General features: G+C 50.6%; 1 protein-coding gene across 1 annotated transcript; it reads left to right on the top strand.

Annotated features, from left to right (window-relative positions):
• Nucleotides 1–9,127: 9,127 nt before the first annotated feature.
• LBH (LBH regulator of WNT signaling pathway) lies at nt 9,128–21,459 on the top strand. Its single transcript, XM_068404700.1, has 3 exons — nt 9,128–9,298; nt 10,089–10,191; nt 18,953–21,459. Exons 1-3 carry the CDS (start codon nt 9,273–9,275, stop codon nt 19,154–19,156), a joined length of 333 nt encoding a protein of 110 aa, XP_068260801.1. The 5' UTR covers nt 9,128–9,272; the 3' UTR covers nt 19,157–21,459.
• The last annotated feature ends 6,024 nt before the right edge of the window (nt 21,460–27,483 follow it).

Here is a 27,483-nt window from a genome sequence, read left to right on the forward strand (position 1 = left end):
TGCCACCAAATGCCAGCTCCAGACACCTTGCTCAGCCCCGGCAGGGGTGGCTGCTAGTTCTTCTGCCTGCTTACGTAGCCTTTAATTTCAAGTGGAGAAGGCCATCCTCATCCTTTCCCACACCTGTCGAACTGCTACGGAGCCTGGCTAGCATGGCCTGATCATCGAACCCTCCCGCAGAGGTGGCTGCGCATCATGGAGGTGTTGGCGATGCTCGTGCGTGAGGTTCGCGCAGCATTTTGAGAGGCTGCTTGTGGGATGAGTGCCACTTCTCGTAGCATCGGTTGTGACTGCGCTCGCAACCTGCTTCCTTGGCTGTCAAGTGCTCTTTTTTTCTGGGGGGAGGGAGCCATGGTGATAGTTTTCCATATTGCAGAAACACCCCGACTGCAAGACAAAGCTGGTGGTGGCTGAGGCTGTGTTTGGAAAGACACCTTCCCACCCACAAACCCTCTGGCGCCGTCTGCCTACTAAATGGGAGTCCCCTCCACAAAACTGGCACACAGGCTTTCTCCGTAGCTGTGAAACGCCGAGCAGCTCTGCATTCAGTGTGACTCGTCTGTCCTCTACGCAAAGATAAAGAGGTGCGTACACCCACCCAGGGCCAGGCTGCTTCCCGCAGAGGCAATGGTGTGGAGATGCTGCAGGACTGTGCGTTCCTGGCAGAGGGCGTGTCCTGGACACGCTGGTGAGCGCGGACAGCCTCGCACACGAGGAGGATGAGGAGGAGAGCCATGGAGCAGCCAGACACTTTACCTGCTCACCAGGGCTGCAATGCAGCTTTAGCATGCCTGACACTGGTCCAGAATGACCCGAAGACCTGGGCAAGCGTCATCTTGTGCTGCTGGTGCAGCTCTGGAGGCAATTTTCCCCTAATGAGCTTTCTGCAGGAGTTTCAGTGCCCAGGTTTCAATGGCAGGTAGGGGTGATGTCCCAGCCCATGGGCACAGGGTGGGATGGGGGCCACCAGGTGTCCTGGGTACCCCCAGCAGCTGGGAGGTACCCGCAGTGGGGCAAAAGGGGTGGGTTTTCCCCTGGTGCAGTTGCACTGGGGTCGGTAGGGGTAGGTGAGCTGAGAATTTTGCTCTTCTGCTGTGGCATGACTGAGCTGGCTGATTACAATTTTTCAGCGCTAGTGACAGATTTAAGATAAAGCCTGTCCCTTCCCCTGCGGGCTGACCGGCAACGCAGCTGCCAGAGGATGGCAGCCGTCGGGCTGCTTCCTGCCATGGGAAGCACCCCGAGCTGTGCAAAACTAACTGCAGTGATGCGGCTGGCGGCCTTGCTGGAAGACGAGGTTATGCGGTGAAGACTGCCCATGTCTGCAGCCATATGGGATGTGAGGAGCTGGGACTGGGGCTCTTTCCCTGCTGCTTTGGGAATGGCAGGAGTAGCGGTGGGTGAGGGGCGGGAGGAAATGTCCTGCTACATCGTTATTCTGGGCGGTGGGTCATGAAGCAGGGAGCGAGATGCCTCACTGGTAGCAGGAACCCTCGTCCCCATTGGGACTAGGTTACAGCCTTTGGAAAGGGAGGGAAGAGCTGCCACTGAGTAGGCGCAGGACTGCAGAGCTGCGCTACTTTAGCTGTTCATTCCTCGAGTCCCCAAAGAAGTAATTAGTGCATCGATCCCCGTCTTAGCAAGCTCTTGGGGCAGAAGGCAAAAGGATAACTAGCCTCTGCTCCTAAGTAGGAAGCTCAGGATTTCCTGGGATTACTTCTTTTTCCTTGACAGATGTAGGTCTTTTTAGGTCAGAGTTAAGGTCAATGCTGAGCATCGTGATTTGATTTAATAGGCACCAGTAAGAACCTTTCATCAAGACCAGGATGGGACAGGCTCCTGACCACATGGGACCACACTGGCTCTTGCACACACGTGTAAATGTAGGAGCGAGCAGGGAGATGAGCATCACAAAGACCCATGAGGTCAGAGTCCCTCTCTCCCAAGAGATCCTCTCCCTGAGCCCAGACGTACCACGACCCCGGAGGAGCTGGATGCATGTGAGGAGTCAGACCTCCCAGCACAGATGTCCTCTGCCCCTCATCCGCACTGTGGCTATAGCTCTTCCTAGTCTGCCTTTAAAAGGCTTTTACTCAACAACCAGTGGGGCTTGGGGCTGAGTGCTGGGTGAGCAACTATCTTCCTAACCTCATTAAACTTTCAGTGCTGATTTTCTCTCCTCGCTCCTTTACACTCTTCTAAACAAAGCTAACCCTGCTGGGGAAACTCCTGGGGGCTGCCTTGCCCTGACCTGTTCAGCCTGTCCCACGCTTTGTGGTGGGGACGCAATGGTTTACCTGCGCTCACAGCAGCCAAAGCTGGAGTGTTGGCTCGGTTATATTGGGACAGATGTGTCTGACATTGATAACGTTAGGCCTCTTTCTGTGCAAAAATAGCATTACTGGTGTAAAAGCTGCTATGTGCTATTATAGCAGCAGCCGCAGCGGAGAGCCGCAGTGCTTTAATTGCTGCAGCAGAGACAAACAAGCACAACAGCAGAGAGGAGATCCTACAGAAGCAATAAATTCCCCCAGTCAGCTCTGGTGTTTGGTGCCTCCTTGATGGTTGGATTTACACCTTGCCTCTCTCCCTCTTAGGCGGGGGACTTGCCCCTGCGTTTCGCAGGCCCTCGCTGTCTCCCTGGTGCTAGCAAGCAACCCGCCAGAAAGTGGGGAGGGCTGGTGTTGCCTCTAGGGACAACTCTTCTCAGGGAACTACTCATCTGACCAACCGATTAGAAGAGGGAAATAAATACCAGTGGGACACCCTGTTAAAAAAAAACCAAAGCCATTGTTATATAAAACCCTAGTGTAATTAAAAGGTGAAGTGCAGTGATTCAGTAAAGGAAGCAATTTTTTAAATGAAAATATCTTCCATACACCGTTTCCAGCCAAAATGCATTTCACTTCCCCTGACAGAATATAAATACTAACCCAGACACTCTTTGTTCTTAACGTGTCCTTTTTTATTGGCATGATCTGGAACCGCGCTGAGAGCTCGCATCTCCTGCTGGCTTCCTGGCGGACACTGGGCCCTCGGTGCATCTCCAGAGCAGACCAGCGAGGATGTGTTCTCCTCCCCTGAACACGGGGCTCTGCTCATCCATGCTGCTTCGGAGCAGATCTCCTCTGAGTGCTGACAGTGTTCAGCAGAAGGATGAAGATGACACCTCCTTTTGCAGGAACCTGAAGGAGGTGCTAGTGGGACATCTAAGCCATGTGAGGTCCCCATCAAACACCCATGCCTGGGGTTAGAAGCCAGATTCTCTGCTGCCCAGTGGACTTTCCCTTTACTGCAAAATGGCTGTGAAACTCTGCTCCTCTGGTGGGAGCAGTGGGCAAAGGAAAGGGCCAGGGAAGAGTAAAGATGATGCTGTTTCAGCCTGTCAGCTGTGGGCTCCAAGAAAGAACCCCCCCAGGCAATCACTAGTTTTTAACAGCACAGAAAGCAAGGGCACAGACTGCTTTTATACCCCCTTCCTCTGCCACTCTCCCCATCCTCCATGATTTTTATGCTGTGTCTGCACAGAAAGTCAGGGAAGAGCTTTGCAGGCATCATCTTCCCCTTGTCCCCATCACGGACACCAGCCCCGAGTGCCAGACATGCCGGGAAGCCTGTAGGCTACATGGGGGCACGTCCAGGACCAGGCGCTGGGTGAAACATTGGCCAGGATGGACATGGGGCTAATGAGCTGTGCTGTCTTTAGCAACGGAGGAGAAAAGTGAGGAAAACCATGGAGAAAACAGGGTCATCACATTTTAGGTTTCTCAAGCCAGAGATGCGACCGTGTCCTCCGTCCTTTCCTCCCCTCCATCACTGCCTCCTCTGCTCTCCTCTGTTATCTACAGCAGCTGTCACCATGTGAGCAAAGGCCCCAATTCAGTAAAACCCTTAAGCACAAACTTAATTATCAGGACAAGCTTAAGGGCTTTGCTGAATTGGGCCTGCAGAGCTGGATGGAAAAGTGCTGAGCCCCCCTGGGCCAGCCTCGCCGTAGCGCTGCGGGCTCGGCTCCCACCATGGCCCCTTCCTTCCTGGGGGTCGGTGTAAAATAAAATCACAGGCAAAAACATTGCAAAAGCAGATCCAAATCCCAGCCCCTCAGCAGCCCATCCGGGTCCGTAAAATCAACCCCCTCCGCTCCACCAGCTGTATCCATCCTCCTCACTTCTTGACACAGGGCACAAACCCCATTTTTCCTCTCTGCTCCCCAACCTGCCTCGCAACCACGCGTACGGGGCAGGACGGCTGCGCGTTGAGTGGCTTTTTCTTCTCGAGTGCCATCTGGAAGTCACTGCGAAATGCGATGCTGTGTGGAAAGCGGCTGGAAAGAATGACACCGTGAGAGCCTATTTTTTTTCCGAAGAAATAAATAGACCGTGCGCCGCAAGTGCAGAGAGGAGAGGGTTCGTGCCGGGTCAGGTGCAGGTAGGGCCATGCAGGGACAGCCTCTTAGGAAGCTTTTGCTGCTCTTAGGAAGCTTTTTCTGGGCAGAAGCATATGGGACAGTCTCTGGTGATGCTACCAAGGTGGCAGGCTGCAGGTGGCAGTGGTTTCAACCTGTTCGTGGCACCCCCAGGCATGCAAACTATTTATAAGGGGGCCGCGAAACATGGTGGGGCAAAGCAAGTTACTGCATGCTGCATGGCAGCTGCCATGTGTGCAGGTACCAGGGATCAAGGAGAGGCTGACCACCGCTGACCTCTCAGCTGAGGAGGGGAGCTCTAATGTCCCGGGTGATGGCTGGGGTGTCAGCCAAGCTGGAGCTCAAGGCTTGGCTCCAGTATGGTTGCTGTGATGGCCTGAATTCAACTATTTTGAAGGGCACTGGCCGGTCAAATCGAGCCCCAAATTTAAATTTGTTAAAATAACTTCTTGCAAAACATTAGGATGGAGAGAAATGTTTCCATGGTTTGTTTTTATATTCTGAGTGGGAAGAGTTTATTTTTTCACTAGGAAACTTTCCCTGTAGGATTCGTGACGCTGGCTAGAAGACAAGAGCCAGCGAGCTCCGCTCCCGAATGGAGGTGACCCCAGGGGTGACCCTGTGCTGGTCACGTCGCCTCGCGCAGCCTTACTTACCCCCTCAGCAAAAGAGAGGTGGCAACGTGCTTGGCTGCTGAGGGTCTGGGATGCCAGCACTGCTGCAGGGATGCTCAGCCCCGTGGCTATCATGCGGTTAGCCCCTGTGGCCATTGGATCTAAACCTGGGTGAGTAGTATGGTTATATTTGCATGGTTGAAGGTAAATGCAACGAAAACTCATACATTGCAAGCAGGTTAAGGGAAAACCTGGGGAAGTGACCACCCACTAGTTTTATTTCTCCTTGTCTCTGGCTATGCACAAGTGCCTTCTGTGGGGACAGTGATGGTCTGTTCTTCCCCAGTGTGCTGCTCCTGATGGATTGCTGACAATTTGTAACGTAAGAGTGAATGGCTGTTATCACTCATTTGTCTTCCGTTGGTTTATACTGTCCCCAAAAATCAAAATATTATAGAGATTTATAAAATTAACTGAAGAAAAAAAAAAGCCATGAGATGTCATCTGGTTTTAATCAGCTCAGTGCCCTGGAAATCAGTTTACCCCAGCTGAGAGTCCAAGTGCTGCTTCTTTTACCCCCAGGTGACAAGGTAGTCCCAAGTGTTTAATGCAAAAATACACAACAGTGAAGCAGGGGTCTGGTGAGCACATGAGATGAGGAAAGAAGTGGAAATCAGGGCAGGCTGGGCTCCATTTACTAGAACCGGCTGAAAACAAAAGGCAAAAAAAAGGCCCTTTGAAGTGTTTGCATCTTGCTCCCTTCACCAGAGCAGAGGAAGAGCATGGTGGTTCATTCTCATTTGCAATTAAATACTTTGATCTGATCCCATTTTATTCTCTCTTCCAGTGTACTGCTTCACAGCTGTGGGGCCGGGGTGGCAGGAAACTGCTCTTGCTTTGCCCCCTGAGAGGAGTGAGAATTTGTCCTTTTAGGATCTGGGACATAATGAAAACTGATTGCTTGGACATGTGGATTTCTAAGGCGGTGGCTCAGCAGCTCAAGGGTTAATGGGGCTCTCTCACTTTCAGCTGAGATGTTGATATAAAGGCTTATCTACAAGGGAAAGCTTGTTCTTATTAAGGTAGGAGCTGCAGATGAGGGTATAACAGCTCCTCCTGCTCCGCCTGCATAGCCTCAGCTTTTCATACCTGGCTGGGGCAAGCAAAGAAGAAGCAGGCATGGTTATTATAGGACCTGCATGGAGAACACCTCCCCAGGCTTATAAATCATCCCCCATCCATCCCTGGGATACCTGGATACTTTCACACAGACTTCCCCCAAGGGAAGGGGCAAAGGTGCAGCATTCCTGGTACACACCCCACCCAAGAAACATTACGCTTCTGGGGGTGGGTTAAGCCGTGCCTGATCCAGCAAAGCACCCAAGCGCAGTTGATGGCAATCATGGGAGGTGTGCCTTTTCTTCCAAAAGGACTATTAATGCGCTTATGGTTAATCACACGAATAAATCTCGCGGTGGCTTAGAGCCAAAGCGAGCAATAAAAGCACCGATCCGCAGGCCTCCCGATGGGAACTGGCCAGGGCCGGGGCCGATGTTCTCAGCAAGTCGCTGGGAAGTAATCCGCGCCCTCAGCACATACGCGCCCGGGGATTTTTGTTCTTTTTTTTCCCCTCCCAAAAGGCTGTTATCTAGGTGGAACCACGAAACTATCTGCCTGTGCCAGCTGGGATGGCATAACAGGCATCTAGAGTACACAGGTGAAGAGCTGATCTGAGCTGCTTTATCTCAGCGGTGGCTGTGGGAGCCTTAGAGGGCGAGCCCTGGTCCTGTCCCTTGCTCTCCTTCAGGGGCTTGGGTGTATCATGAATTAAAGGAACATGCTTTCCAAGGATGGGAAAACCTTGGACCTCAAGCCCTGCCGAGTGTAGGAGGGCGTTCAGAGAGACAACTCGGTGTGCCTCATGCAAGAGGGACTTGGGGGCATTTGGTTTTTTTGTTGCCTCTTATTTTTTATGGACAAGAGCAGGAAATCCATAGCAAGTATGTGTATGTCTGAGGGAGACAGGCAGGCTTGTTTCTGATGAAACATCCCAGGGAGTTGAGCTATGGCCCTGTCTCACATCCCACATTTCAGCTGGACACAGTGGGAGATGAGGGCACTCGGGCGGGGCAGGCTGTGAAGTTAATTTTAAAAGACTTTATAATATAGATTGACACTGCCTGAAGCACCCTGCCTCTCTCCTTCTCCCAGAGTGCTCTCCCAGTCCCTGCACATACAACCAGGCACCAACTTAGACCGTTCAGCTTAAAAAAAGTCTTTTAAAAAAGTCAAGTCTTTGTGTTGTCTCAGGGCAGAAATCAGCAAAGCCAGTACGCATGTGTACGTGCGTCCTGGGTTACGCAGCAGGGAGAGGGGGTGCCGGTGGCCAGGCCAGCAAAATGCATGGGAGCCATTTCCCCAGTGCTTTGGAGACTTGGTTGTCTTCTTACTCCTCTTCCCAGCTCCAAACCTCCAAACCTCGTTGTCAGGAGGCTCGACGGGAGCAAGGGGACTATGCGCACCGAGTCCACCCCGCTGCCTCCCTCCCATTAAGCTTGTGGAAGGTTACTGCTGGCCCTTTGAAGCAAGCTCACCCACACCCACCAGACCTGCGTCTGCAGGGGCTAGATCTGCTCCTTGTGATTCATTTTAATCTGGCACAAAGCAGCAGCTTGCTGAAGCCTGATGTAAAATGCGCACATACACTCCCATTATATAATATGAATCTAAGAAGATTAAATTATGCATTCTGAGGAAACGCATGCATGTACGTATGTACACAATTATGTACAGTCTGGGGGTTGACTGAGCTGAGGGCAAAGCTTCCCTTCAGAAACACTGAACTTGCACTTCTTAGCACCTAAACACTGGGGCAAATAACTTGTATATGCCCGTGCATAGACACGTACATGAGGTGCTGCAGCAGCTGTATGCTCTGCATTTGAAGGTGAGGCGCAGTAATGCGAGAAGCATTTGTAGTTGCGTGCTTGGTTATCCGCTTTGCCAGCAAAGTCAGAGCAGCGGCATGGAGCAACAGGTAGGACAAAAACAGTCCCTGCACTAAACTTCGCATGCCAGCATATGGCAAGATACTGCTCGCTGGGTGAGCAGAGGGGAGAGCAGTCCCCAAAACCACCAAGCATCTCTCAGCAGCCTTGGAGGGCCTGGCCCATCCCATGGCCAAGCGCCCTGCTCTGCGGGCACCTGCCTTGGGGCACAGCCCATTCTTTAGGAGGCTGCGTGAGCACCATCAGCGGATCGATACACAGAGTCAGGACTTCAGATGGGTTTGGGGGTGCCCAGGCCTTTCGCCCAAAGACGCGTTTTGCCTTCCAGCAGCTTCATGTCGGGAGGGGACAGGCAGGGAACGTGCTTCACCTGTAGCTGCCCACAGTGCTGGCGCTTCCCACGCAGCAAGTGGATTCGCCTCCTTCTCCTCCTGCACCTTCCCGTTATTGATTCACGTTGTTTTGCTAAATATAGCTCGGCCTGGTGAAGCTCCTCGCTCTGCTTCTACTCCAGCTAGAGGTGCTGGGCACCGAGGGTGCTCAGAGGAGCAGGGAGGGGCGGCCCATGCCGCTTCTCTGGGCCATGAGCGTGTGCCGGAGCCCCCCCGGCTGCGGCAGCCGGCCGGCTCAGGCTCAGGCTCTGGCTTCGCCTCCCCCAGGCCTCCCCCCACCATCACCCCCATGAAGGGGGCTTCGCCTCCCGCAGACGAAACTCAGCCCCTGCCCGGGTGATGCTCGGGGTGGTGCCCGGTGCCTCCCCGTGCCGGCCGGCGGCCAGCGGCAGTTCTGGGGGTGCCGCACCCCACCTCGGCCCGCGCAGCCAGGGTGAAAAATAACGAGCCCTCCTCTATCGCACCGGCCAGGCCAGGCCGGGCCGGGCCCGCCACCGTCTCCCGCTCGCGAGACAGGGCGAGCGTAGGGACACGCATCCCTCCCCCGCCTCCCCGCCATAGGCGGCGCGCGCCGAAGCCATTCATGAAAATGCTGACGTCAAGCGGAGGGGCGGGGCGCGGGTGGGGCCCCGCCCCCCGGGACCATTTAAGGCGGCGCGGCGGCGGCCGCCGGGCACAGACGGGAGGCGGCGGTAGCGGCGGGCCGGGCGGAACGAGGAGCGCATCGTCCCGCGGCGTCCGCCGGTGCCGCTCAGCTGCTCTGCTCGTCTGGGTGCCCCCTCCCGCCACCCCCCCACCCCCGAGCGCGCGGGGCGGCCTCCGCCGGGACTTCATGTCTGTGCTGTGTCCCCTGCCCTGGTGAGTGGGCACTTCCCGCGTGGGGGGGCGGGGGGATCGGCGGGAGGAGGCTCTGCCCCGGCGGGCTGTGAGGATGGGACGCGGAGCCCCCGAATGTCTGCCGGGACTTCAGCCACTCCCCCCGCCCAGCCGCCTCGGCGTGTACCCTGGGAGGAGGCGATGGGGGTAGCGGCGTGAAGCCCCGGGACGGAAATTGTCCGAGAGCGGGGGGAGAAGAGGCGGGTGGCGGCGGTGCGAGCTGCGCGGTAGCGGGGTGATCCGCGATAGGGGAACTGTGGGGATTCACTTTCTCGAGCTGGAAATGCTATCAAGGCTGTAAAAGCAGAGCTGGAATCGGCGCCGCGCGCTCCGCTGGCGTGGAAGTCCCTGAGGCTGTAAAGTAAGTCATCAGGAGCTAAAGTACACCAGCTTTAAAAAAAAATAATTAAAAAAAAGTAACAAACCCCTCAGCGCTTACACTTCTGTGCTGTGTTTTTTTTTTTTTTTGCTTTCCCCCCTGAGGGGGCAGAGCTGGAGGAAGCGGAGTTCGAAGGGAACCGCTGCTGTTGGAGCCTCCCGAGGTGCTCCTTAGCCGTGCGCTGGGGAGAAGCTCGGGGAGCTGCTCCCGCGGGATGTAGGAGCGGTTTACTGGCTTTTTGCACCCCCCTCCAAGGGAGGGCAGGAAGGAAGGGACCAGAAATAGACTGCCGACAGCCTCTCCTGCCTGCTTTTCTTACCTGATGCTACTTCCATCTTGCTCAGCCCTTCTGGAGCCCCCTCAGGTCATTTGAATGCTGTCTTTTGTTTCTAGCCCTGATTATCTGAGATCAGCTGAAATGACTGAAGTGATGATGAACACCCCAGCTATGGATGAGATCGGTCTAAGCCCCCGCAAGGACGGTCTGTCATATCAGGTGGGTGCTTTGCTGGCTGCTTAGGCAGTAATCCCATATGGAATTGCCTGGGCTGGACTGCAAACTCGGGTCTAACGTACCTTTCCATAGCCTGACCTAATAGCAGGTCTTGCTGTAGTGAGAACTAGTCAACAGACTGGAATGCTTGCTTGGCAGGAGCTGGTTGCCTACAATATCACTTGGTATCAGACCGGATTGGCAAAGGACTCGGTTGTTTCTGAAGTATCGAGCCCACTCTCATTCAGCATTTGTGGAGGCTCAGTGGGACATGGGGAGGTCAGTTAAAGAAAGATTTGCCCTGGTTACTGGGCTGAGAGGACTCTGGGATCTCTTGGTAACACAGCATACCAATGATCTGCCTAGAGAAGGAGGGAGGTGTTTATATGGCTCTTAATTTTTTTGATCTATTTCTTGGTTTTCCTGACTGATGGGCTGGCTTGAGAGGGTTAACAGTCAGATTCAGTGAGGCTAGGGACAGCCTAAACAAGCCTTGAAATGTCACTGGAGATACCAGTACCTGAAGACATGAGCAGCATTGATTCTGAAAGTTGTGAACAGTGTAATTAGCTATTAGCCTCTAGATCAATGACTGGGGTGAAGAGGTGGTCATAGAACCTAGCGTGAGCCTTAATCCTTTAGTCTCAATATCCCTTTCATTTCCTAGTTAATCAAAGGGCGAGCTGTGCATCTTAGCCTGCTAGATCCATGTTTTCCAACTCTTCTAGGTGACTTGTTGATGAGATTTAACACAGGCACTGAGCGCACGCAGATGACTTGCATCTGGTCTGTGCATAGGGTCACTCTTACCGGCAGATCCCGATGCAGGGTTCTTCTTTGCAGATGTTGCACAACCTGCACAGAGGCAGTTGCTCTCAGCGTGCATTCAAATGAGGTGTGCTGTTGTATGCTTGCATATTTACGTCTGAAAAATGAGCTACAAGGCAATAACAGTGCACTGAAGCATGAAATCAACTGAATTTTGGGCCACGGCTGAGGCCTCCAGCAGAAGCCAAAGCCGTGGGGAGGAAAAGGGGATGCATTGCTTTTTTTGGTCAGAATTCTGGATCTGGATAGTGCAAGTTGTTCGGTTTATTGCCTGTGTGTAGAAATAGCTGTGCTGTCCTTCAGTGCTTGAGTTAGTGGAAAGCATACGGCCTCCCTTTCCTCTCCTGTAGAGGGAGTGTACAGCAATGAGAATGGTTGTTAACGTGAAGCAAATGAGCATGCATGGGAGGTTCAGTTGACTTCATGGGCTGCAATATGAAGAGGCTTAACCCAGTCAGGTCAAACACCTCTATTTACCTATCCAAATTTTCCAGTGGGAGGCGGAATCTAGGTGCCCTGTTTGATCTGACGATTGCTTCAGTGAGGTTTTTCCCCAAGTGCTAATGACCTTGATAAGTCTGCTTGGGCCAACTGGGGAACAGGCTTGTTCAGTTTTGAGTGGATCATCTGAACCTGGAGGTGTGTGAGTCATAAATGCTGACGACTCATATCTATGCAGGGCTTATGCATCCTGGATCTCTCCTCTGTAGTGATCTAGTCATAATGACTTTTTCCAAATGCTTGCAAGAGCTGGGAACTGCCTGCCAGTATTTCACCTTGATGTAAACCAAATTGATGGCAGAAAGGGTTGAGATATTGAAATGGAAGATCCTGATGGGGCACTAGCGGTGTGTGGGCTGTGTATGAGGTCTGCCTCTAAATCAGGTTACTGTAAAGAGGATTGGGGAGCAGGCTTCCAGCCTTCGTCCTCTGGCTGCTGTGCTGAGAATATCACAGGGTACATCAAGGTAAGCTGAAAGCATCCTTAAAGGGTTGAAAACTCCAGTTAGAACAGCAAGGACAAATCTGCTGCAGATCACACCATGAGCTCTTTGTTCTACCTCACACTTTGGCACTTTATGCTTCATCTTGCTGATGGAAAGAGTTTGGTACATGGAAAACTGTAAGCTTGTCTGAGGGCTGTAGTGCAATAACTTAAAACCAGACAGGGCTAATGGAGCATGACTGCTCCTACACTGAGGCTTGTTGTTCTAAGCTGCACCATCTTCCTCCACTCATCTGTAGAGTCAGGCACTCATGATATGAGTGTAACAGCCCTTGGCTGGCTACGAGCGGAAAAAAAAAAAGTGGAGCTGGAACTGGGAGAGGCAAGCTCTTCGTTTCAAAAGTTTCTCTTGTTCTAGTAGTAGAACTTGGATTTATTTTACTGCAGAGATGACATCAAACCGAGGTTCAAAATGTCCCACTTCCAAGCTGTGTAGAGCAGGGACTGCCAGGGAGTTGGTCCATAGGATGCTAGCCGAGATCCTTGGGGCTGCTTCTGCCACCATATGCAGACATGAAACTGTCTGCACCAGAGGAGATGGTACAGCAGCTTTGCTTGAGCTGTAAAGCGCATCAGTATCTGCTGTAGACAGGCTTATCTTACCAACAGTACTAGTTCAAAGTATTTTTGCATTTGCTTGGAAGTAAACTGAAGAAACAAACTCATACAGAGTATAAACTTCAGCAGTCTGATTCCTCTGTCCTGTGGAGTTCACTGAACTTCAGGGCTCCTGTCTGTCTCACTAGTTACAGAGGGAACTTGGCTTGTTGACTTTTTACTTCTGCCTCCTCCACTCCCTTGCCTCTGCTCATGCTCTGGAGTGTCTGTGTAGACATCAGCTGAAGGTGTGAAGCTTCCTGGCCTTTGGTGGGTTGGCCATCACTGCTCTTTGAGCAATGATGTGAAAACTCAGACTGTAGAAGTCATATTTGTGATAACGGAGGTGCCTGTGCAGGCTTAGTAACGTGTAGAGTTTCACTTGCAAAATGTGCTTTCTCAGCATAGAAATGCCCTTTTCCAGTTAATGCACAAAATGCATGTAAGCTAATGTGCAAATTTCAAAACCTTTCTATATAAAGCGGTGTTTATTACTGTATTTGTGACGTACAGCTGCTCTGAGCCCTCTGAAGATGGTTCAGCCAACAAATTTAAAGGGCCTGGGTAGAAGTGAATGGTGAAACTGGGGCATGAGTCTCAGAGCAGGGTGGCATAGATGAAACAGAAGATGCAGCTGAAGAGATGATGTCATGCTGGGTCTTGTGCCTGCAGTGAAGAGCTATTTCTGGATCTTTAATAGATGTCCCATAATTCCCATGGGACTTACTAAACAAAAAACTCGTTGAAAATGCAGCTGATGGCTCAAGATGCCCCCTGCTATGAACAGATGTGCCTATGGAGGGCTTCATGTGCTTCCTGCCTGGCAGTCTCCAGCGAGCCGGGCCTTTTTCACTGTCAGTCGGAGCTAATGTTCCGTTTGCTATTTTCCAGCCCCTAGATAGACCTGTTCTCTGAAAAGCCTCATCAGCACTCTGCCAGCTTGTCCTCTGATGCCATCTCGCAGCAGCACAAACAATGCTACTGAAACCCAGGCTGAATTAAACATTTCGTGGAGCTGTTGTCAAAACAGTGCCTTGACCTGAATCCTGCCTTGCTTCTTGGAAGTGGAGCAGCCTCTGGGCACAACTGAATGATGCCCAAAGTGTTTATTTTGAGCAAATGCCATCTCTTGAGTTGAGTGTGCTACTTTGCTGCAGACTGGCTGTCTGGCTGGTCCTGTGGGACCTTAGATCCCTTTTAGGAGATGGGCCTGTGGAGGCTGAGTTTGCCTCATGCCAGCAGCTGGGGTTTGGTTGTCACGGGGAGCTTGAGTTCTTGAAGTCATGATCACATCGTGCTGGGATATGTCTAGGTTAATCACAGCCACAGCTAGCTGTGAATCATGTCATACTGACTGAATCTAGGTAAATAGGCTTAATGCTCTGTCCAGTGTCTGTGGTGAAAGCTTGGTTCATCTGGCTTGTTGGGGAAATCATTTTTGGTGAGTGCAACACCTCTTCACCAGCACCAGTGAAGCACTGATTGTCCCAAGGACCTGTGGTGCGTAGTGCTGAGGAGTTTGAGCTGCATCCGCTGCATCCCCCCAACTAAACTAGGGGACCAACAGGTTACTGAGAACAGGGGCTTATGGCGAAGGGTGGAAATGGAGCTCCCTCTGTAATTGTCTTGTAGAAGCTTGTTTGCTTCTGAGGTGCTTTATGTCTGTGCAGCCTTCATTTGTTCAGGGGAAGTCATGTATTAGAGCTGGCGCTCGCTGCTGCAGAAGGTCTTGAGATGGGGCTGCAAAAAGATGGTAATAGCAAGCGAGTTTAGGATAACTTGTCCACATTGCACATCCAATGCGTGGTTACTAGACAGGATTAGTAGGCTGAGTCAATGTGTATTCCAGGGTCTGGGACTTTAAATGAAGGCAGAAGCAGGATATGGGATAAACAGAGCCAAAACTAATCATGCTCACAGCTATGCTATGCAAAAAAAGCGTTCCACTGAAATGCAGGCTGAAGACAGCAGCTAATCGGAACATTTCAGTGAGTGTTTTTTCCTCCCTACTTGATGCCTTGTTACTCTGATGGAAAATGGTTATGATATGTGAAGTTTCCCTGCCACTGTCCCCCAAGATGGGGCAATCCGTCTGTGACTGGGGAGTTGTCATAGTTCGTAAAACCTGAGTCACAGGCTGCTGTGTGCATACTAGATGGAGCTCGGTTTCGAGTCATGACTACTGTGTGAATAAATATGTGCTAGCACTGCTTCTTATAGCTGGAAAATTCCTCAAAAGAGGACACTGAGAGATGATTTAAATATTTCTTGAAATGAGCTTGTCATACTTCTTGATGGCAGTGAAGTTTTGTTTTAAGAACTTAAATGCTGATTTGGGATTTTTGAATATTGGCTTGATACTGCTGAAGAGGCACAAAACTTTGCGTTTTAGTACTGGGAAGATGAGTGATAGATGTAGATCAGAGGTGTATCCTATACCTGAAGTGGTATGCTTCTCAGTGCAGACTTTTTCAGTCTTGTATAGCATTACCACAATGAAGCAAAAGCTTCCCCCCAAAACAGTAACTTAATTTGGAAAGATCTCATTACCTTAGTCTCCCTGTAATATAACTGAAATAGTTTTCAGCACCATGGGAGGGGAGACAAGCATTTTAACTATGGGTGTTGGTATGGAGTACACATGTGGAAGTTGTTTTGAATTTGTAAGTGTCACTTGGATTATGGTAGCTCTGAGCTAATCCTCTTAGTTGTCTGTCTCTCCTACTTTTGGTGTTTCTCTATCCCTGTGAATGCTGAGAGGGTATGAGCCTCCCCAGGGCAATGAAAGCTTTCCATTCTTGTTGCCAAGATTTCATTCAAGGGTGTAGAGCTAGATCATCTGAAACAGAGGCAAACATGATCTTTCTAAAATCGCTTCAGACTTTCAAGTTCTCTGTTTCACTGCCCTTTCCAGCTGCAAGGCAAGAGTTTGGTCGATTTGTATGTGATCTGGATGAGTCTGTGAGGAGAGCAGTTCCCAAACATAGTCTGGAGAGGCCTGTGAAAAGCAGTCTTGCTGCAGGTGAGAAGCTGTGTTGAGTAGTGTGAGAAGCAATATACCTGTCCTCTGTGGGCTCTAAAGGTGTTGGATGTGCCTCTCTATAGGCCAGGAGTTGGGGCTCAGCTACGAAGGGGGGGGCTCTGCAGAAGCAGTTGCAGCCCCTCGTGCTGTGTCATGCAAGTGACAGGGAAGAAGACACCTTTGAATTGCAGCTGAACTTGCTTTTTAGGTCGCCTTGACAACCAGTTGGTTGTTGTCACTTGTCCCCCATGAAGTGGCCAGATCAGCCAGAAGTAGGCATCTGCTTCAGCTGTGGGCAAGGTGGCTCCCTCTGATAAATGAGGGGGGGAGAAGTTGCTGCTGTACTCTTGGGCTGGTGGGGAGATGCAAAGTCTTCCTCCCACTTGCCTCAGCTGGGTAACACAAACAGAAAGGCTCATAGGCAGGTTTGGCTAGACAGGCTGTCCTGGCTGCTGTGCAAAAGGGTGCAGAGCTTGCAGGTCAGGGCTGAGCTGCTGCATTCCCGGTGGGGACCTTGCTGCAAGTTTTAGAGTTGGTTTGTTTTTTTTTTTTCTTCTCATTGTCTAAATCTGGAGTGGGACCATATTAGGCATACGGGACCAACAAATGCAGCGTGGGACAGCAGAAAGCTGGTGCTTGCTTATCTTTATGAAGAGCCTGGCAATGCGGTTTATTTTGGAGTGATTGGGGAGGCTGGATGGGCCAACTTTTCTGTCTCGCTTCCCCAGATGTGCAGACAGTCTTAATCTGAAAACCTTTTTCCTTCTGTCCCTGTGCTTGGCCTGCTGTGTCACCCTGCTTGTCACATGTGAGGAAATCTGCCTTTGTGTATTTTTTCCATTGACTGTCCACACCCCTTGAAAGTGCAGTTGCAACATCTCACTTCATGCTGCCTCAACGATTAAAAAGCATGACTTAGTGGAAAAAATCCTGACCTTCTTGGGTTCAGCCTGTCCTGCAGCTGTTTGAGATAAGATTGTGCTAGGGTTTTTTTATTAGAAAAGCTGCACACCACATTTTGGGGATATTTGTTTGTAAGGAAATGACTACTACTTAGTTTCTGGAAAAAAAATCTGGCAGGCTATTTTCAAAGAAATTGCTTCAATTTGACCTAATGTGCTTAAAATGATAGCAGCCAAAGGTTAGTTTAATTATTATACTGCTATTTTTCTTGCACAGGAGGCTATTTTCATGATATTATCAGCTTATGTAACCTCCTGAACCACACTTCTTTTTCCATTGCAACCTTCTAAACCGTGTAATGTCAAGGGTGTTTTTTTTCCTATCCTGAGTTTAGATAACGAGTTGATGCTTAAGAGCCACCAACTGTACTTCCAGTAATGCACTGCGTGTCTGAAACTGCCTTTGTTTGGCCAAGAAGAAGCCACAAAGCTCCAAGAAACAGCTACTGTCTTGCTTGTGCTGGTAGTGACTAATAGCAAGTAGCTCATAGTGCAACGCCCATGTGAACGTGGCCACATTCAAAGACCTTGCTCGCTCTTGTGCACATGAGAAGTGTATGGATGGTAGGTGCTGTAGTGGGAGCTAGGCTCCTGCACCACTGTCCCCAGGACCAGATGGATGTGTGCAAACAGCCCCTGTGTTGTGCATTGCCTTCCCATTGAGTCGCTTGCCCGAGCATCTGCTCCCAAAGTCATGTTGCCCAACTTTGCATTAAGTAGCAACCTGGTGGCTTTCTCAGGTTGGTAGCCTGGTTGCCACAAAGCTTTGGACATGAGGGAGAAATGCAGGTGAATAGTAGAAGAGGTAATGGTATGGTTAATACTTGCTAGGCTGAAGAGCAAGTTGATAGGTTGATGTTCCGCTTTGGGCCAGGCCTTCCCAAGATGGTGGGTACCTGCATGACTGGCATGAGGAGTATGATGCTTCATGGTTAATGCTCAGGGCTCCTGGATGGGGAACATGCTTTTGTAACTGGAATCACAAAGATCAAAGCAGATGAGATCTTGTTCTCAAACTGAGGCACTCAGCAGCAGTGTGCCTGTCTGAGGCTGGCAGGGCTGTTCCCTGCAAGGATGTTCTGACAGCTCACTTGGATGCAGCTGGTGTTCAGAGAAAAGTCTTTGACTCCTCACCTCATTGACAACCTGGAGGAGAAGATGCGTTTTGTGATTATCTTCTGTGGGGTGTTTAAATGCAACTGTAATGTGAAACGGGCACCCTGATAAAATTGCTTGAAATACACAGGTAGTAATTGTTTAATCTTCTGGTTACCGACCAGGGGATCTGATGTGGCAACTGGTTCTTGTCACCCACCAGTTCTCTTCTGGATGAGCTGGGGTTTGAAGCTGTTCCCCTAGTAGGGCATCCCTATAAGTAACAGCAGCTTTTTCTGTTTACACTGCCATTCAGTCTTGCAAACCTCCTGTGAGCACTGCACTGCAGTGGCAGTTTTTCCTGTACCTGTGTCTTTGCCTTGGTTCCTAGGAGGATCAAAGCATGCATCCCAGGGGCAGTGCCAGTGAGTTTGGGCCCTGGTGCTGCTGCAGAGCATGTGCACCCACGGGGCAAGCTATGGGTGGGAGGGAAGGGGTAAAGTACGGCTCTGTGCGCCTTGTGGGGCTGGAGATAAGGAGGTCCTCATATTCCTTGCAGCAGTGTACATAATTGCTGGCTATGCTGTAGGTACCTTCTGCCCTAAGAAATATGGTCCAGTCTACAACTCTTCCACAAAATGTGTGTCCTCCTACTGACTTTCACTGCTGATGTATGGTAGCTGTAGCATGCAGAACACTCCCAAAATTATCTGTAAAATGCAGTTGAACTTCTCTTTTGTTCTGGTCCTGTGGCCCTGGAGTGATACCAGATGTGCAGGCTCTTGCTGCAAAGGTCTGGATGCTCTAGCACTGGGTTGCCACATGCCTCCTCTCCCTTCTAGCAGCAGAGCCTGGAGCACAAGCCTGTTGTGTGCAGTTTGACCAGCAGCAGGAAATGAGATCTCAGATTCTCTGATCGAGATAGCTCCGTGTGCAAACTCATGAGCATTAATGCAGAAGCAGTGGTGGTAGAGGGGTGAGGAGTTTGGATAAATGTCCAAAAGGCCAGATGCCTGTTTGCTGAGCACTATCCAAGCAAGCATGTGCTTTGGAAGCCTCTTGGGCAGCGCTTATTTCCAATACTCAGAGGTTAGAAAAGCTTATATACAAGTTCAAGAGTCTTCCCATCACTCAACGGGTTTACTCTGTGTCCAGACTAGTCTGCCCTGAAGACCCAGCTGTCTTGAGAGTTGGGTTTTGGCTAAAACTGCTTGAACGCAGCCCCTCTCACAGACTGTTTCTTGGCTTTTTCAGATCTTCCCCGATCCCTCGGACTTCGACCGTTACTGTAAGCTGAAGGACCGCCTGCCCTCAATTGTGGTGGAGCCGACGGAGGGCGACGTGGAGAGCGGTGAGCTGAGATGGCCACCCGAAGAGTTCCTCGTGCAGGAGGAGGAGGAGGAGGAAGAGGAAGAAGAAAACTGTGAAGATGCAAAGAAGGACAACAAGGAGCAATAAATGGTATCTGAGGAAAGGCAAGGGACTACACCCTTCTGAAGGAAGAGCCACACTTCTTTTGAAAGTCTTTTTTTAAAAGACAAGTCCAATTTTGCACCTGCAAGATCTTAATTTTTTTGTATTCTCTGTATTGAGAACTGAAGCCCTCGGTTTCACCAGACCTCCTGAGGAAGGAAGGAAGTAACGCAGAGAAATGTTTGCTGTTCTTGAGATCACTATCTGTATTTTTCCGAGGCGGAGGCAGCAGTGAAATTCCAAGCACATGGCAGAGGGTGACCATGCAAGGACCTCTGGAGGGGGGGCTTGGGGAGGGGGAGGAAAGTCAGAGGCGGCAGCGTTTGGCCAGGAGCTGCCTCCGGCTAAAAGCGTGACAACAGAGCCGTCATCTCTCAGATTTGCCTTTCTTACAGCTTCCATTTTGTGTGTTGAGGGGGTGGAAGGGTGTCCGTAGCGAAGCATGGCTAAATGCTCTAGTGACGAGGGGCCTGTAGCTCTCCCCGGTTCGGCACCTCCTAGGGTAACATGAGCATCCATAGGCGTCGTTGGGTTTCTTGCTCTCGCTGTTGAGTCTGTTTTCCAGCCACTTTTCCCAAAGCTGTTTTCTCCCCCTCTGTTTGCCTTTAGACTCTTCAATGCTGAAGAGCTGTATTTGCAGGATAACATTAGGCTGCTGCTTGTCATCTCTACTGCAAGGCCCTAGTTTATCTTGCAGGTGGTTAGCATGAGGCAATGCGCATCGGATGTAAAGATGCTTCTGTCTGCAGCAAGAGCTCATGTAGGTTTGAACACTTTGGATTTTTCTCTCCTATTTGCTGAGGCTGCTGTGGTCAGTCTCATCTTGTACAGCGCCCAAAACCAGAGGCTGGGGATTATGCCTCCTTACCTTGATGTCCTTGAGGCTTTAGGGTTTCAAGTCTTCAGCTTGCTGGTGAATGGGCTTGTGAGGGCTGGGGTGGGGGATCTCCTCCAGCTTTGCACTGCAGGGCCTCCTCAGAGCCCTGGCAGTGCAGGACAGGCTGGTAGCCATGTGCATGGTGCGGAGTACTGGCAGACCTGGAGGCAATCCAAAGACGAAGCACCAGATCTAGTGTGGATCACCAGCAGGAGAGGGGGGGTTTGTGGAAGGGGTCTGTTGGGAGAGGATTAGCCTGGATGTCCTGTGACAAGCTGTGTTTCTGCTTCATAGCAAGGGTGACACATTCATAGGTGTTTAATGAAGTGCAGACTGGCTTGTGAAGTCTGTGGTTGTGTCCTCTTCACCATATCCTGCTCCAAGGAGAAGTCATCTGTCTCCGTTTGGGGAGGAGACCAGTCTACTGCCCACTGCCATCCTGTAAAGTGATGATCTCGCAGCTTTGGGGACCAGCTTGGGAGACAGTTGGTCTTGGGATAGGATGAGAACAGTTACCACCTAAACCAAATCTGGGGTTATGGAAGAGAAAAAGAAATGTCAAGGCCTTAACCAAACTTTCATAATAATCCCAATGCCACCCCCCTTTGCTTATAACTGGTTCCATTTTTAAAAATCTATTTGGACATGTGTGTATTTGTATTTTTAATACCTCATGAGTAGTTAAACGCTGGTGAGTGTTGGGAACTGCTTTTAACATATTGGCAGGATCGTTTTAGTCTTGTCTTGCTTGTGTTTAAACATAATGGCAATAATTTATCAGCTCTGCATAACTGTTTCAGACAGATAGGAGTTTGGAGACGAGTTAGCACAAAGCAAGAGAAATTCAGTGTTCCTACACTGCGGCTGGTCTCTGGTCCAGCAACGCAGACCCAGTTATACACGCTCCCTGCCCGTCTTGGTGGATGGTCATGATGTGGTGATATCGTTTTCTCTAGCAATGGATTCAGCTGTTGTATCTGTAACACTTATTCTAGTCTTGCTGTCTTACTGGAATGAGCTTGTACACCTGCATACCAACCAGTTGTCTGATTCCTAAGTGTTACTCTCTATTGGTCTCTACTGTCTGTACCACCAAGTCAAAGCTGTATATCAAAGATATTACCACATGGGCAGCAATGAGATGGCAATCCTTGGACTTCAGACCTGCTGTCTGCCCTAAAGACTTGCATATTCTGTCTGCATCTTTTTTTGGAAGTATTGTGTATATTTCTATTTGTTGTTGAACGTATCTAAAGAACAAAGCGCTCCAGTAAAACTCCTCCTGTTGTATGATATACATTCTATATTTCTGTAATTCTTTTTTGAGCCTCAGGGAGAAGCTAGCATTTTTTTCAAACTACATTTTTGTCACTGTGACAGTTGTAAATAAAGTTTGAAAATGCTTTCCAAACATACTGACTTTGTTCTTACTGCCAAAGCAGGTTGGGATGATCGACCTTCCAGGTAATGGCTGGTCCTTGTGTTTCAGGTCTGAGGTGCTGACTTGCAAGGCTAATGCAAATATCTGAAGAGACTCATGTCTATCAGTTGAGACTATTCTGTGAACCTGGAGACACTTATTTCCTGCATGTGGCTGACTTCGGAGCATGCTCTATGGGATTTCAAGTGTTCAGGGCCAAGTTGGATGGGGCTCTGAGCAACCTGGTCTAGTGGAAAGGTGTCCCTGCCCATGGCAGGGGGGTTGGAACTAGATGATCTTTAAGGTCCCTTCCAACCCAAACCATTCTATGTTTCTATGATTTTAAGCCTAAATTAACTTAGAGTGAGGGGCAGCATCTTTGCCTTCCATCTTCCTACAGTTTCTTGTTGCTGTGTGAAAGGCTGCAGCAAAGTGGTGCTCCAACTTACATGGTCCTGAAAAATCTGTATTTATATCTGTAATTACTTATCTGTAATTATGTCTAGCCCCTTACCTAACCTTACAGAGCATGAAGTCATGGAGAGCAGAGGCTATTCTTAGCCACTTTTAGTACTAATGTGGTACCTGTGCATGTTCCCTGTGTGTGTGCTTACCTTGCCCTGAGCACCAGGTGTGAAGATAAGTCTTGCCTTGATGTGTGCTGTTATGATCTTGGCTGAGCTACCCGGGGTTGTCTTGCTTTGGCTGCTTTGGGTCTAGAGATCAACTGTTCTTGAGGAGTCAGCCATGCCTTGCCACATGCTGATGGTGGTGTGCTGCAGCTCGCAGTGCTGTCAGGGGAAGACATGGAGGAAACTGCATTTCTGAGTGTGATTCTGAACTTATTTGGTACCAAGGCAGTGTCCTGGGCATAGAAATCTGACCATGCCAGGATTCAGCAGTTCAAATTGTGTACTTAATGGGATTAAATTTTCCACTAAAACCGGGTGATAAGAAGCAAATGCCCTGGAATACCCCTATCTTTCAGACACATGGAGAGAAGTTCCTGTGATTTGGCAAGTATCAGGCTCCTATCTCACCTGTGCAAACAAGCTGGGCTGAGGCTAGAGTGCTATGTTTACATGAGACTGGTTTAAGTACACTAACTAATGACCCTCAGATTTAATGCTTGAACTGAGGGCATGCTCGACATGAGCCCCACAGTTCAAAGATGAATTGTATCATGCTCAACCCTTGTGGATGTCTTATGCCATAGAAACATCAATGCAATGTTGAAGCTTGCCTCTCCTTTTCTTCAATCAACCTCTAGCTAAGGAGCCTTGATTTCTTCCCCTCCTTAGGCATGGAGTTACTTTCCTTATAGAAGCTGCTACAACATTTCCGAGATGAAGTGCTGGTCTGAAATGAGTGAAGATGTTTAGCCCTGCTGCAGGATGTTTCTGGTTAAAGTACAGCACTGCTTAGGGAAACTGCAAATGAATTGAACTTGTCTGCTATTTCCATGTGCTTCACACATGCAGGTTTTTCAGGCTCATGTCAGAATGAAGCCACTCACTTTCTTTCCTGATGCATCATGCTATTTTGGGACCAGCCCAGATGGGCTGACCTCTGTGCAGGGGGTCTGTCTTGTATCAGCCTGGAGCAGTGCTGGCAGGAGAGCGATGGTGGGAAGGGGGCTCTTTCCTGGTCCCCACCTCCAGCTGTTATGATCAGACTGGAACTTGCATCACCAAATAAAAATGGGCTTGCTGCTGAATGGTGACTGAGTCATCCCAAGAACTTCATGGGTAGTGTAAGGACCTTTCTTTGCACATAGAGCAATGTTGTCCTCCTCAAAGCTTTGCCCTGTAGTTGCAACTGATGACACGGCAAGCTGTGCACTGCTGCCCTGCTCAGTTCAGTGGGTGTTCACCCTCCCAAATATTTGGTTTGTTGTTTTTGGTGTGTATCCACTTCTGTTCAGCTTCATCAAAGCACACAGTCACTTGAAACACACTGCACAGATGAACTTGTGGCATCTGGCTTTGCCTACGTTTGGGTGCAGCTAGGCAAAACTTGCTCTGCAGGAGTGCAAAGTTAATTCACCATCAGCACTGCACGTGGGGAGCAGCCATCCCCTGGACACAGGTCCGCTTAGTGCGTGTCAAAGTCCTCCTGTGGTGTAACCCCGCTCCTCCTTACTGCGAGCAACAGGAGAACCAGCATCGCCTTCCAGCTGCTGGGCAAGGATAACCTGGGCTGCCTCCTTCCTGATTTAGCTCCTGCAGGAAGTTCCCAGCAGCTGAGGACATGGAGTTTCATCCCTGTGATGTTGATCTGCTTTGAAGCACAATGAAAACCAAAACAAAATCCCCCAAACACTAGCGTAGTCACCTGGAAGAGAACAAGGTATGTGAGAAGCAATGGTCGGTAATGCATATGCTCTGAGCTCTCCAAAAGCAATCCTGGGCACCAAGTATCTCTGTATAAACAAGAGCAGTTACCATCCCTAAATCCTTGTTTGAGGAGGACAGCTCTGGGCATTTCATGGTTCAAATGATGCCTTTTTACTTATGTTTGGGCAGAAACGGAACCGTTTAAGGAAAGCAAAGAGCTGGGTCTGTGCCTGATGGAAGTGCCACAAAGTTTAATTACACACCAGTCTGATGTCCCCACAGTTGGTAGGCATGTGTGCTGTGTGTAAATGGACGTGGGCTTCCAGGAACATGTTGTGGGTACACATCTACCCATCTGCTGCTGTGTTTCAGGGTCTCCTGGTGAAAAGCTGGGATTAAAGGGTGAGGGCAGGTGGGTGCCACTGTAGCCCATTTAGGGTTTCTTTGCCCAGGTATGCTTGGGCAGGGATGAAGTGTGCCAGGGCTCCCAGCAGCAGAAGGGCTGCGTGCGAAGGGTGGGGTATCTCCCGAGCTGCAGCTCTGCCTGGGGCCTGCCAGAGGCCAGCAGCATCAACAGCACAGCAGCATCAGCTTTTTAAAAAGGTGTCTCTTTTCTACAGCTACAGCCATCATCCCCCTTCAGAAAGGGCTCTGCAAGCCCAGCTGGAGAGCAGCTCTGCTGAAGTCAGTGCAAACTGGTCACAGCAAAAACGAAAGCTTTCGAGTGTTGTTTTGAGGGGGGGGAGGGAAGAAGTTTCAGGCCCAACACCTCAGGGGGAACTGAGTTCAGAGAAACCTGATTCGCCCAGGAAATGCCCAGGACTGGTGGTAGGGCCGCGTGTGAACACGGTGATGAGCAGGGCTGGGGAAAATAAGAGCTGCTGCGAAGCGAGGAACGGCACGTGGGCGGCTGCTAGCTAGGGGCAGAGGGGAAGGAGGGTGGGATGGGGTTGTAAGGTGCGGCAGCAGGGGGCTGTGATGCCAAAGGTCCTTTGTGGCTCCATGGTTTTATGCCTGAAGGGCTGGATGTGCAGCCAGGATGTACTCCAGGGCACCCATCCCCCTCCGCAGCTCCTAACATTCACTTGCTGGACGTTCACCTGGAGGAAGGGGCGAGTGGGGCTCCCCTTTGTCATGCTGTGCCAACAGCCACGGCATGAGCTGAAAGCATGGGGTAGCTGCTTGTAATACCCTGGTGCAGTTTGGGTGCCAGAACCGGAGACCGACCAGCTGGGGAGGACCTTGAGAGCCTGAAAATTTCTTCAAATACAACAAGCCATAACCCTTGCTAGTAAAACACCGTCAATGGAAATGACTGATGAGACTGGAGCACTGGTAAATCCACTGATGAGGCTCTGGTACCACCCCAGGAGACACGGGTCATCACTACTTGGGGCAGGTGGGAAGCCCTGGGAGATGAACTGGTCTCCACGGTGGAAGAGAAAGCACCAGCCTTTATTCTCTGGTCCCACCTTCCCCATAATGATTCTAAAAGGGGAAGAAGTGGGCTCAAGGCAAGAGAAGTATTTTTTTGTTGTTGTTTCAAATCAGACTTTACCCTGTCAATGAAGAGCTTTTTCACCCAACCCAAGTTATCAGCCCTGGGAGAGTTGTTTTGTGTTTTTTCCATGTTAAAACAAAAAAACCAGCCCCATACTGGGGGTCAGAGACCTGTACTTTGTCCACTGAAGACAGCAAAGGTAGGACAAGAAGAGAGGGAGCCAGCAGTGGCCAGTGGGCCAAGCGAGCAGAGCCTGGAGGGGTGAGCCCCTGCCCGTTGCAACAGGCAGCGTTCACAACTAAAGCATAACAAAGTCGAACACAGTATTTTGAGAGCCCTGAGGGGTGGGAAGACAGAGCGGGGAGGGAAGCCGCAAAGGAAACAAGCATTGAGCACTTGTTCACTGCCAGAGATGTAACCACACAGGGTTACCGTAGCAGCGACCATCAGCTTCATCTGATAAAAATAAGCAAGGAAGTCAAGTGTACGAGAGGGAGAGGATGTCAGAAGCCAAGCATGAAAATGTCACAGCAGCTTTGCTTGTATTTTCAATACTTCCTTCTTTCTGCTGTCCTCAGCCAGCTCAGGAGCCCGGGTATTTCCTACTCCATCAGTCCCAGAGTGTGTCCTGCCACTGAGCACCTCTCTCCCAAACATCCCCCCAGCCCAGGTACCTTTGTGGGCACATGCTGGTGTGCACAATGCCCTGCCATAGCTGCTGGGAGCTCTGCTGCGAGCTGCGGAGATGGAGCAGCAGCCAGTGCCTCGGCTGGCTGCAGCAAGACAGCTCCTCTGGGGTCACATCAGCTGATGCCTTTGGCTCTGGCCTGCAAAGGTGGGGATCAATATAAAACACTTGGGAATGAAATCCCAGAGGGGTCACCACCATGTAACAGCCTGCTCCAGCTGCGCCCCATGATGGGAGTAGTTCAGCCGGGGCGAGGAGATGACCTTCTCCAGCTGTGCTGAGGGAGGAAAAGAGGGTGGCTGTGTTACAGGGGTTTTAAACTCTTCTCCACAGGTTCTCTGCATTCAGGAGCGTGAGCCGGGCGGGCTACAATCAGCTCGACAAATATTTGTCAAGCGCAAGCCTTCCTGAGCGGAGTTTGACAACTCTTTTCCACTGAGGTTGTTGCCAGCGCTGTGGCTCTTGTCTGCTTGGGATGCTGCCTGCGGGGCTGAGGACTGATCCCTGCTTCAACGAGAGCCAATGTGGGATTTTCCTCAGTTAAAATGGTGCTTGTGTGGTGGGCGGGGTGGCAACACCCCTGTGTCCCACAGGATGGAGGTGAGTTGGCTGAAGTCAGGTAAGCTGCAGAGGTGGAGCTGCTCATTGTGCACCCTTGCAAACGGCCTCGGGTGAGGAAACCCTTTCCAGTGTGCCGAGAAGGCTGTGCACGTATGTGCACGTGTGTGCATGCGTGTGCATGTGGGATTTACCTCTCAGCCCTCCACCCTCCCCTGCTCCGGTGCCCGCAGCTTGCTTTACCCTCCACCCAGCCTTTTATGTAATTGGCATATTCTGACATTGAATCAGTGAGTTTAATTCAGTAATGCTCCAGCTGATGGGATTTGGGATGCCCTCGCAAGAGGGGCAGGCAGAGGGAACTTTAGAGCAGGGTCCTGGGCATAAACTTGCTCCAACGATGGAACCGAGGGGAGGCTTTGCAGGGTCTTGTCAGTCCCCACCAGGCTTAGCTGATCCGCGCTGGGGCTATTATCCCTTGTGCCCGAGGACAAAGGGACTTTGTAGTGTTTGATCTCATGATCTGTCTATCCATGGGACACTCAGCTGAGCTGAAATGGGATTTGCCAAAATCTGCAGCGCTCAGATGCCAATTCCTGGCTGGATCTGCTGTGGATGCCTGTGGGTGGTAGAAGGGTGAGCCTGTAGGCATTCATACGGGACAGAGAAGAGCCATGCTGTGTGCCACCATGCACCCTGCCTGTGCTCCTGGACAGACACCTGGGCTGTCCTGGCCCATTCTGGGGCCTCTCTGAGCTGCCCCACGGGTGCTTGCTGCAGTGTTTCACAGACTGCATCCTGCCCATGTACTCCCCTCCACACAGCATCCTTCCTAATTTTCCTGACAGCAGACCAAGAGATTTCTCCAGGGCCTCCTCCTACCTCTGCCTTGCTTAATCTGAGCAGCTGAATCTCTCTATTACTGACCTCTG

Source organism: Nyctibius grandis, chromosome 1 (genome assembly GCF_013368605.1).
Source record: "Nyctibius grandis isolate bNycGra1 chromosome 1, bNycGra1.pri, whole genome shotgun sequence".
NCBI classification, from domain to species: domain Eukaryota; kingdom Metazoa; phylum Chordata; class Aves; order Nyctibiiformes; family Nyctibiidae; genus Nyctibius; species Nyctibius grandis.

Excerpts from the sequence above, each read along its gene's own strand:
- LBH (XM_068404700.1), top strand. The coding sequence starts at position 9,273 with ATGTCTGTGCTGTGTCCCCTGCCCTG. Across the intron at positions 9,299-10,088 it reads GTGCTGTGTCCCCTGCCCTG|CCCTGATTATCTGAGATCAG; the intron begins GTGAGTGGGCAC and ends TTTTGTTTCTAG. Across the intron at positions 10,192-18,952 it reads AGGACGGTCTGTCATATCAG|ATCTTCCCCGATCCCTCGGA; the intron begins GTGGGTGCTTTG and ends TGGCTTTTTCAG.